At 39.8% G+C, this 12,031-nt stretch overlaps 1 protein-coding gene across 8 annotated transcripts in view; it reads right to left on the reverse strand.

Moving 5' to 3' along the window:
- LOC122543146 (methylcytosine dioxygenase tet3) overlaps positions 1-12,031 on the reverse strand; it is a 371,083-nt gene that overhangs the window by 82,547 nt on the left and 276,505 nt on the right. For all 8 annotated transcript variants that reach the window (XM_043681513.2, XM_087984416.1, XM_087984415.1 and 5 more), the window contains one exon: positions 7,984-8,077. In XM_043681513.2, the coding sequence (XP_043537448.1) occupies positions 7,984-8,077 (94 nt within the window). The remainder of the gene's footprint in view (positions 1-7,983; positions 8,078-12,031) is intronic.

The following is a 12,031-nucleotide window of genomic DNA, read 5'->3' on the forward strand; positions in this document are numbered from 1 at the left end:
GGACTACTTTCTCCTTGAGACTGATTACTAAACTTGGACTAAGCCCCACTCTCTGCAAGTGGATCCTCAGTTTCCTGACACACAGGCCTCAATCAGTGAAGATTGGGGACAATATTTCACCGTTACTAACACTCAACACTGGAGCCCCGCCCCCCCCCCCCGGGTGTGTTCTCAGCCCCCTATTGTACTCATTGTATACCCATGACTGCGTAGCCAAATACCAGACTAATGCCTTTTACAAGTTTGCTGATGACACCACCATAGTCGATTGAATCTCAGATGGCGACAAAACTGACTGCAGACGGGATCTGGAAGACCTGGAAAAATGATACACTGAGAACAACCTAGTTTTCAATGCCAGTAAAACCAAGGAACTCATTATTGACTTTTGGCAGGATTTACTCATGCTCCCCCCTCCACCACCAACACATTAACAGCACAGAGGTGGAACGAGTAGAGTGCGCCAAGCTCCTCAACAACAACAAGCTTTCTTGGACTCTTCATGTGGACTCACTGGTTACAAAGGCCCAACGACATGTCTTCCTCCTCAGGCAGCTGAGGAAATGTGGCATGACAGCAAATACCCTTGCCAACTTTAATAGGTGCGCCATTGAGAACATTCTGTCTGGATGTATCACTACCTGGTCTGGCAACTGTACCATTCAAGATCAGAGACAGTTACAGAGAGTGGTGAACTCGGCCCGGACAATCACAAAGGCCAACCTCCCATCAGTAGAATCCACCTACCTGGCCCGCTGTCAAGGAAAGGCCGCCAGCATTCTCAAAGATCCATCCCACCCTGGCAATGCTTTTCTACAATCTCTACCATCAGGGAGTAGGTACAGAAGCCTGAACATATACACCAGCCGGTTTCATAACAGTTTCTACCTTCCTGTTGTTAGAATACTGAATGAACTCTCAAATTCTTAGCATTCACCTGTACCTGTGTTTTGACTTTTGCCACTGTTTACCTATCATTTACTCATCTACACTATTTAACTATGTGATCTGTCTGTATTGCTCACAAGATAAAGCTTTTCACTGTGCCTCAGTGTACGTGACAATAAATTCAATTCATTTCAACACTTTACTTTGATAACCCACTCCTTTTGCAGTAAATGCCAGAATTCCATTTCCGTTTCTTGTTATATGCTGTACCTGCATACCTACTTTGTGATATTTGCACAGATCCCTATGCATTGGCACAATTTGAATTTACTTCCCATAAAAATAATAATTTGCATTGCTATTTTTCCAGCCAAAATGGACAACCTCGCAATTATCCACATTAAACTCCATCTGCCAGATTTTGGCCCATTCTCCTAACCTTAACCTCCTATCAAAACATGTTTTCCCACTTAGTTTATGATCATCTGCTAATTTTGCTCTGTTACACTCTGCACCTCCTTGCAAATCAATCATTCATATGAATGAAAATAGTTGAAGTCCAAGACCTGAACCCTGCGACATCCTACTAGCTACAGTTCATCATCAAGAAAAGGACCCATTTATCCTGAACCTCTGCTTTCTGTCAGTCAGCCAATCCTTTATCCAAGTCAATACTCTACACTTAGATCCCTGGGATTTAATCTTGTGGATCAGTCTTTCATGTGACACCTTGTCAAATGCCTTCTGGAAGTCCAGATATACCATGTACACTTGCATCCTCTATGAAGTTCAGCAAGTTTGTCAAGTATGAATTGCCCATTTGTAAACTGAGCTTTGTTTTACCAATTGTTCAGTTATCTCCTCTGTTATGGTCGACTCCAGCAACTTCCCCACTATAGAGGTCAAACTAACTGGTCTATAGTTTCCCACTTTTTGCCTATCTCCTTTTCTGAATAAGGGTGTCACATTAGCACATCTCCAATCCACCAGTATCTTCCCAGAATCCAGGAAATTTTAGAATATTGTAACTAATGCATCACCTATCTCTGCAGACCATAAGGCCCTGGGGACTTATTTTAATCCTATCAGTTTACTTAACACTTGATCCCGAGTCAAAGAAATCTCACCAAGTAACTGCAGCTTTTGGGAAGAAACTATGTTAACACTGTGAAAATAGAGAGAAAATACAGCCTTAGTGCCTCTGTCATTTCCTCAACATTTTCATCTTTTAAATGGCCAACATTTACTTTCACTATTCTCTTCCTTTTTATATACATATAGAAGCTTTTGTTATCAGTGCTTAGCTTGTCTTCTAGTTTCTTTCCAAAGTTCATACTTTCATAGAAGAAAAGGTGTGCTGTGCATGATGGAATTTTTGTCTAAAACTGATTGAACCGGAACAAAGAAACCGAATAGACATATCGGTTCTGTCCAACTGTTAGTCAGATCATTCTGAACTCTGGTATGGTTTTTAGAAGGATCAATGACATTGAAAGCAATAATCTTAAATAGAGTCATAACAAGTGAAAATCAATAAGATCCTTAAGAAATTAGACTTATTACAGTGGGGAAGGCTCATGCTGAAAGTTCTTGAGTGGATTTTGCTATGACTTGACAATAAAGTCACAGCATGAGCACCTCATTTCTGCGTTCCCCAAATTCAACTGGAGTGAATATGGTATTCAAGTGCCAATTAAACTTGAAATTTTCCTGCATTCTCCTGAACAAAGCTTCTTAGCCTTGACATAGTTTGTTAATTCCACCCATTCCCCTCTCTCAATGCACTTTCATACTGCCACTGATATTCAGTTTTATCTAGTTTCTGAGAGAAAGGATAGAGACAGGACATATGGAAATAGGATCTTTGTTCAAAGGTCTCCCATTCCTACTTCTTCCCTGACACCCTGTCTCACCACCATTTCTCCTAACCCTCAGCCCACATGCTGCCTCTTGTTTTGATTGGCAAGTTCAGATGGGGCAGTCTTTGCTCAGGTCTTCATTGGTCTAAAAAAATTAGAGGATATGGGCCACAAACAGCTCAGTAACACTTCCACTGAAGGGAAGCATCTCCACTGAAAGCACAGGTGTAACCACATTAAGTTCCTTCTCCGTTCTCTTTCTCCTCCTTCTCTTATATATGTATAGCAGTCATGACCTTCCTCCTCCTGCAGCTTGTGTTCTCAATGGTGTGCTATATTATACAATAAAATGCAGATCACTACATTGGGTGAACATTTACTCGTGCATATGGAGAATGCCTGAAGATCCCTCCAGACACTTGAATTCTATCTACAGCAAACCAGGGGCTCGTTTTAGGACTGCTTTGTGGCTTTGGCTATACATTTCCTTGACATTAACTGTGGAGTTTCTCACAGATGTCATCAGCCACATGCTTAGATGGTAGCCCTTGGAGCCAGTCACTGACTCGGTTTGGAGGTTGTTATGATCTCGATAGCAATAGTGAACAGGTCAGGACTCAATGAAAGCTGGCTACACAGAATTTAAGTTTTGTTTTTGTGGTTAGATTAGATTACAGTGTGGAAACAGGCCCTTCGGCCCAACAAGTCCACACCGACCCGCCGAAGCGAAACCCACCCATACCCCTACATTTACCCCTTACTTAACACTACGGGCAATTTAGTATGGCCAATTCACCTGACCCTGCACATCTTTGGACTGTGGGAGGAAACCGGAGCACCCGGAGGAAACCCACGCAGACACGGGGAGAACGTGCAAACTCCACACAGTCAGTCGCCTGAGGAGGGAATTGAACCCGGGTCTCTGGCGCTGTGAGGCAGCAGTGCTGACCACTGTGCCACCGTGCCGCCGGTTACTGTGGTGATTTGTCACTTGGAGCCTTGTGTAAATATTTCAATGTTTTTAAAAAAAAAATTTATTATGCAAAAGAAAAACATCAAAGCTATCTTATATAAATGATAAAATTCAGAATGATCTCAACACAACCGCATGAAGATAGAGTCAATTCTTTGTAGTCACTCAGTCTCAGTTCAGCATCACTTTTATCTTGACTCTCTCTTACTCCAACGATTTTCTCGCCTTTCTCCTTGGACTGCTGAAGCAGCTTAAATCTTCTTTCCAGCTCAAATGGTGTGGATACCTCTTTCCAATTCTGACAACCTTTTCAATTATTCCAACTATCACAGCCAAGTAGCTGGTACAATCTAAAAGAAAAAGGCCCTTAGCAAGGAAGACTAGTCTTCTGAAATCAACCTGTGCTGGCCCCTGGTCATCTGTTTCTCTCAAGGTCATAAAAGTTCAACTTGATAAATATTCAATAACTAACATCCCAAGAAGCTGATCCAGTCATTTAGCTCAAGTCACGTGCTTTCTTGGAAATGATGTTTAAACTCATTTGCTCAAAATGACTCTGATTTAAAAGAAACAAATCACCTTCATGAAATTAAAATTAAAATCGATTTACCTCTACGTGAGGAGCAAAATTCCCAAGCAATAACCAACATATTATAAACCTTTATCAATATCTATGGAAATCACGATTGGTGCAAATGAAAGCAACATAGCAGTTTTCAGGACACCTTGCATAGAAACAAATGAAAATGTTTTGCTTGTTACACAACAACAACAGACCACAATTGGAGTGGATGCCTCTCAATTAATTGATAACCATGGGTGATTTAAAGTAACCTTCAGTTCAAGGATGTTGTAAAGCTTGAAAGGATTCAGGAAAGATTTACACGGATATTGCCAGGATTGAAGGATTTGAGCTACAGGGAGAGACTAAATAGGCTGGGGCTATTTTTCCTGGAGCTTCAGTAGGCTGAAGGGTGACCTTATAGAGGTTTAGAAAATCATGAGGGGCATAGATAAGGAAAGTAGACAAGTCTGTTCCCTGGGTGGGGGAGTCCAAAACTAGAGAGCATTGGTTTAAGGTGAAAAGACGAAGATTTAAAAGGGACCTAAGAGACAACTTTTTCACATGTAGGATGGTGCGAGTATGGAATGAGCTGCCAGAGGAAGTGGTGGAGGCTGGTACAATTACAACATTTAAAAAGTCACCTGGATAGATATATGAACAGGAAGGATTTAGAGGGATACAGGCCAAATGTTATCAAATGGGACAGGACTTATTTAGGATATCTGGTCGGCATGGATGAGTTGGACCGAAGGGTCTGTTTCCATGCTGTACATCTCATCACAACTCCATTGTACTATGAAGTGTCTGGACATGGCAGAAAATTCAGCAGCTCTCTTACTTTGACTGTCATCATCAGGAGCAAAGTGGATATGATGTGGCAGGTCTGATAAATGTGGCATGGGTCAGCTTGGAGATGTATTTGTGCAGTGCAGATAATGAAATTCTGTAGATACCACCAGTAGATTGCTGGAAATTACACAATTCAGGTTCATGATGACCTTGACCTCACTTGACTTTCAGTATCCCTCTGGGCCAGTTGGAAAACTGTCTTTGTTCTGGAGACTGAAGCAGTCAGTAATGATTTGCTGAAGATGTCTCCATCTCCGGAGTTAAAAATCTCATAACCCCAGGTTATAGTCCAACAGGTTTATTTGGAAGCAATAGCTTTTGGAATGTTGCCTCTTCATCAGGTAGCTGTGGAGCAGTATCATAAGACACAGGTTTTATAGCAAAAGATTACAGTGACATGCAACTGAAACTATATACTAAGCAAACCTCGATTGCTCTCAGTCTTTCATCTTTTAGAATGGGTTTCAGGTTTCGGTTCATTAATATGTAAATCCCAGAACTTCTTTTAAGTCTCATTCTTGAGCTAACTCAAGGTTTTATGTCAAAAGAAGATGACACCCCAGCTCAGACAAGGTGTGAGGTTAGAGTGTGTATGTATCCTAATCTTGAATCAGACTGGTTCTATTTCCAAAGGAGCAGTGTTCTGAAAGCTAGTGCTTCCAAAAAACCTGTTGGACTGTAACCTGGTGTTGTGTGATTTTTAACTTTGTCCACACCAATCCAACACCGGCACCTCCATATCAGTCTCCTGAAGCACCTTCAGAAAATCAATACTCTATTGAAGATCTTGCTTTCTTTGAATCGGAGGCTATGCTCATTTCCTCTATCCTGTGGAATGGCAGGTGGCTAAGGAGAAGACTACTATTGCTGATGTTGGTGTATTGCTCCTTTTGTTCCTTATCAGAGGTCTAACATTGAGTCAAATGAGCTGTTCACATGTTGCATTGACATCAAGGAAGTGTCAACCAATTTTTAAAAAGTACAAAATAAAAGACATGACCTCCAAAGTGTTGGAAAACACTTACAACCAGTAGGATGGAATTCTCTCAGAACAAAAATAAAAGCAAAATACTGCAGATGCTGGAAATCTTATCAAGAAAATAATATTCTGGAGAAACACAAAAAAAAGTGAATCCGTAGAGAGAAACAAAGTTAACATTTTGAATTAGGTATTGGGCTACTCAAACATTTGTCCAAAAATAATACCTTCACATGAGCAAACCTTTACTCTCAGGTTTGCTTCTCATTTCTTACTCTCTGACTCCTTTGGCAAAGGCAACAAGAATGTTGAACTGTGTTTTGAAGCTTTTCAAATAATTCAATAATTTGTCTCAACTTCTTCTGTCAATCACCTAAGTTTTAAATTTACTCAGCCAATTTTCTGCTTGCGACATAACATGCCCATTCATCCAAATCTGAAGCTACGCTAATAAGCTGTCCTAGAAGATTTGAGCAAAACACACTACTATACATGTCCAACTAAAGATTATAAAACCATTTGACTTTCCTATGTAGAAAAAGTGAAAAATTTAGGCTTAAGCAATTTAATTCTTGCATAAGCATCTCAGCAATTCTATTTTTGATGCAGCTTAAGAGTTGTTCATGCTACATACTTGAAGAGAAGGTATAACAGGTGAATTCAATGCATGTATCCTACCTCAGGTACAGGGAAGAATTCAGTGCAAGTTTGGGTGGGACTGAAAAGAATTCAACTTCAATATAATTAAAATGTTTTTTTTTGCAGTGGTCTGAATGTGGATCTCTGGCTATTGAAAAGTTTTTGTAAGCTTTGTAGCATTTGCATATTGTATCTGCATTTCTGACATAAATGTGAAAAAGACTTACTTAAGGTTTCGTACTACCTTCTCAGAACTTTGATGGAAAATAATTCTATTTATCAAATTATGAAACATTCTGGTGGTCAAGAAGGTGAGTGGGGAATAATGTAAAATGGAGCACTCAAACCAATGGCCAATGTGCAAAAGCTGGTCTTGATATCTTGAACAGGGAATATAAAATAATAAATCAGTCAACACCCACTCTCCAGACAGCCCAGTGGTGAAGTATAAAAAAGTTACCATTCTTTTTGCACATTTATAAGCATTTATTCAGTGAAACAGAGATGCACAAAACAAACATACACACGTCCTTAACTCAACCCAGTGTGTGTTCCGGTTTGAATGGCTAGTTAATGCCCACCACTAATCCAAAAGCAAAATACTGCAGGTGCTAGAATGCGAAATATAAACAGAAATGCAGAACTTCTCAACACATGACCCTTCACATCTCCTGTGGACTCACCTTATGTTTAATTACTAGCCCCATTTCCAATATTTTAGGCTCTGACCGTCCAAAGTTCTTGTCATTTAATGTCTCCTGTCTTCCATTCTATCACAGACCCTCTCTTTCATTCTTTGCAAAAATTCCACTATTTTACTTTAAGAAAAGCGATTACATTTCTAACATTTCCCCAGTCTGATGAAAGGTGGCAACCTTAAATACCTTGTTTCTCTCTCCACAGTTGCTGCCAGACAAGCTGAGTACTTCAAGTGCTTCTGTCTTTATTTCATAAATAAAGAATTTGCTTCCTATTACGGAGCTTTATCAATTTAACACTGTAGCAGTGTGTTGGTGTGGATAATGGGTGAAGACAGGATCAGGCTACGTTGTTTAAACTCCTACAGTAAGTGGTTGACTAACACTGATGATGCAAACTTGTACTAAAATGTCTATTTACATAAAATACTGGAGGCTGCCCACAACCTACAAAATGTTTAAATAATTGCTTTCAGAAGTGGAAGGATGAAGGAGAAAAGAAAATGAACCAACAAACAGAACTCAACACTTACCCATTTTGCAATTGGACAACCCTGGGAACTTTTTCCTTCTTTGCCCGTGTAAATGACTTTCTCAATTCTAACTGCTTTCCCTTTCTCTCCATATCTGAAAGAAATAAAAATTATGGGTAGGTTAAACCTTTAGAAAGATTAAAGATTACCATATTACAGAGAAGGTTTTCATGTTTTCAGTTTAGAGTTATCTGGTAATTGATGTCTTATTTCAAACTGTAGTGCATATCTTTTTTTAATTGTTTTGCTAAAGATACATAATTACAATGTATAACTTGGCACAAGTCTTCACATCTAGACAATACTTGCTTCTAAATTTGGGAATGGTTTAACTGTAATTATTTCATTTCAATGCCTAGAGATAGACTAAAGAAAAGTTAGAATGGTTTCAACTCTTTGTTACTCAAAATTATTCTTCTCTTACATCTTTCCAGATGCAAATGCTATATTTAGCTATTTTTTTGGGAAGTTTTTTAAAATAGAAATTTATACTGCTAAGATTAGTATAAATGCAGGCAACCCCCTAATTATTAACTGCTCATTGGAAAAAAAATTTCTGAAGCTTCAATAGCTCTAATTTTGATCAAATAAATCGTCCATGAAAATCTTCACTGGTACACCACGAAATTAACTAAACATCAATATTATTTCAATTCAACATGTACAGTATTGCTTCTGGTTAAGTGTTATTGTTGAGCTTCAAAATGATTTAGCTTCAAGAAAAAAAAGCCAATGGAAAACTGCTCCCAGAAACTTAAATCAAGCTGATTTTCTGATCACTGAGAAAATCTCACAATGAATACATTATACACTAAATCAAAGGAACAGGTAAATTATTTTAGAGTTGAGATTATTGCACTTCTAAATAACTAAAATCGCAATGTCCGAAAATGTCGTTATTTTGCAACATGCTCCAACCTACTTAATCAACATTATTTACTTAAATTATTCAAGGTTAGAAAACTCCATGCCCAACTGTATTAAACATGTTTTTCCAATGATGAACCAGGAATCCTCATTACACGTGGCCCCATCTGGTAATTTATTGTTCCCCATGAAGGTGACACAAATATTTTTCACTGATACACAGCCGAAGAGTGTTACTTTCAATTGATGTGATGTTATTGTGGCGAACAAACAATACCATCTGTGCCCCAAGGTTTGAATGATCCATGTTGGAAAAGGAGAAAACAAACATTGTGGGCAACCTTAATCCACCGCACCATTAGAATTGGGTGTTTGTGCTTTCAAATAACTTTAATTCATGATACCAATTGAAGGCTTTATTTCCACATGCGCAAATCGTAAACACATGCAAAGAAGGCAGAGTCATTGTCAAAACCATGTCAGGCGTCAAAAATTTCCATCAAACTGTAATTTAAACAAATCAAATCACAACTCAAACCTGTAGATTTCCCGGAAAGTGCTGATATAAAATCAACAATCAATCAGTGACCTGGTTCTGTTCCACTGAGGTTTGAACAACAACGTATTTAAGTAAGTTCATCTGCATTTTCACATTTTAAAAAATTTGGTTATGGGCATGGCTGGCTGGCCAGCCAACATTTTTGCCCATTCAGAGTTGCCCTTGTGCTTTGGTTGACCCACAGTGCCCTAAGGGCGGGAATTCCAGGATTTTGACCCTGCGACAGTGAAGGATGGCAATATATTTCCAAATAGCTTGGAAGCTACTTGCAGTTAATGGTGTTCCCAGTATCTATTGCTCTTCTCCTTCTGGCTGGAAGTGGTCATGATTTGGAAGGTGCTGTCTAAGGACTTTTGGTGAATTTCTGCATTGCTTCTTGACACTGCTGCAACTGAGCATCAGTGGTCGAAGGAGTGGATGCAGTGTCAATTAAGTGGTCTGCTTTGTTTTGGATGGTGTCAAGCTTCTCAAGTGTTGTTGAAACTTCAGCCATCTCGGCAGGTGGAGAGTATGCCATCATGCTCCTGATTTGAGACTTGTAGATGGTGGATAGGTCATGGAGACTCAACGGTTGAGTTACTTGCCACAGTATTCCTAGCCTGTGACCTGCCCTTGTAGCCACTGTACTTATGTGGTGAGTCTGGTTGAGTTTCTGATCACTGGTAACCCCCAAGATTTTAATAGTGGGGGATTCAGTGATGTTAACACCCATTGAATGGGCAATTGTTAGATTGTCTCTTATTTGAGATGGTCAGTTATGCAGCATGACAGTTACTTGCCACTTGTCAGCCAAGTCTGGATATTGTCCAGATTTTGTTGCATTTGAACATAGGCCACTTCAGTATCCAAGGATTCGCAAATAGTGCTGAGCATTGTGCAATCATCAGCGGGCATCCCCAGCTCTAACCTTGTGAAGGAGGGAGGATCATTGATGAAACAGCTGAAGATAATTGGGCCTAGTACACTACCCTGAGGAACTCCTGTAGAGATGCCCTGGAGCTGAAATGAGTGACTCAACCATCTTCCCATGTACCAGTTATGACTCTAACCAGAGAGTTTGGACCTAATTTCCATTGATTCCAGTTTTGCTTGCGTTTGTTGTTCCCACACTCGATTGAAGAAGGCCTTGATGTCAAAGGCTGTCACTCTCAATTTAGCACTGTTGCTATAATAATGTACAATAATTTTGCAATTTAATGAGCATTTGTTTTTGATTTGTACACAATGGTTTACCTGGCTAAGTTCAATTTGACTATGAATCCCTCCGAATTAAAAATCTGAATCGTGGATAATGTTTAAAGTGGAACTTGGGAGACAAGGTAATGTCATAGTTATGTTATCACTAGACCAGCAATCCACAGACTCAATATTTTGGGGACCCTGGTTTGAATCCCAAAAAGTCAAATTTCAAATCAATTAAAAAAACCTGGAATTAAAAGTCTAATATATTATCAGAAAAGTCCATCTGGTTCACTAATGTCCTTTAGGGAAAGAAACTGCCTTCTGTACTTGGTCTAACTTGGTCCAGGCCCACAGCAATGTGGTTGTTTCTCAAGTACTCTATGAAATGGCTCGGGAAGCCACTCAGTTCTATCAATTGCCAGGAAGTCTCAAATAAGAAATGGACAAAAATCCTGACATTGACCTTGGTACCAGAAATGACAAGAACAAACACAACCCTGTTGACGCTGCAAAGTCCTCCATACAAAATTTGGGTATCGTGCCAAAATTGGGAGAGTGGTATCACAGACTATTCTAACAAAAGCTTGACATAATCATTCTCATGGAATCATACTTCTCAGACAATGTCCAGAAATCAACATCATCAGCTTTGGATATTTCTGTTTCACCAGCAGCACAGACCCAGTAGAAGTGATGTCACAGTGCTGTGCAGTTAGGAGGGCATTAGCCCGTGCTTCTCATGTCTTCAGGTCAAATATGGGCAATTGCTGATTACTAAATTCATGCCCCACCCTTGGCTGATGAATTAGTACACCACTTGGAGGAAGCACCGATTGTGGCAAAGGCACAGAATGTACTCTCAGTAGGGAATTCCATGTCCACCACCAAGAGTGACTTGGCAGCAATGCTGCTACTGATCACGCTGTTTAAGTCCTCAAGGACTGGGTCTTGACTGCAGACTGGGTCTATGGCATTTAGTGAGGGAACAATCGAGGAGAAAACAAACCTAACCTCACTCTCATTAATTTATTTTTTGCCACAGATGTATCTGTCTGTGATATTTGGAAAAGAGACCACCACACAGATCTTGTGAAGACGAAGTCCTGCCTTCACACTGAGAATACCTTACATAGTGCCAAACAACACAATCATCATATTACACAGTTTCAACTTCAAACAGATTGAGCAACTCAAGACGAGGCATCCATGGGGCATGGGGGCCATCAACAGCAGCAGAATTGTTCTCAATCACAATCTGCAGCCTCATAACTCGGCTTATCACCAACTTTAACATGACCAACAAGCCAGCAGATCGATGGCTTAATGAAGAGTTCAGAAGGGCATGTGAGTAGCAGCACCAGGCATACTTAAAAATGAGCTGTGAAGCTACAAGCAAAATTGCATAAGTAGCAAGAGAGAGACACAGCAAAGCAATTCCAC

Source organism: Chiloscyllium plagiosum, unplaced genomic scaffold (assembly GCF_037043375.1).
Source record: "Chiloscyllium plagiosum isolate Xiang-an unplaced genomic scaffold, Cpla_swu_hap1 HiC_scaffold_48, whole genome shotgun sequence".
Classification (NCBI taxonomy): Eukaryota; Metazoa; Chordata; class Chondrichthyes; order Orectolobiformes; family Hemiscylliidae; genus Chiloscyllium; species Chiloscyllium plagiosum.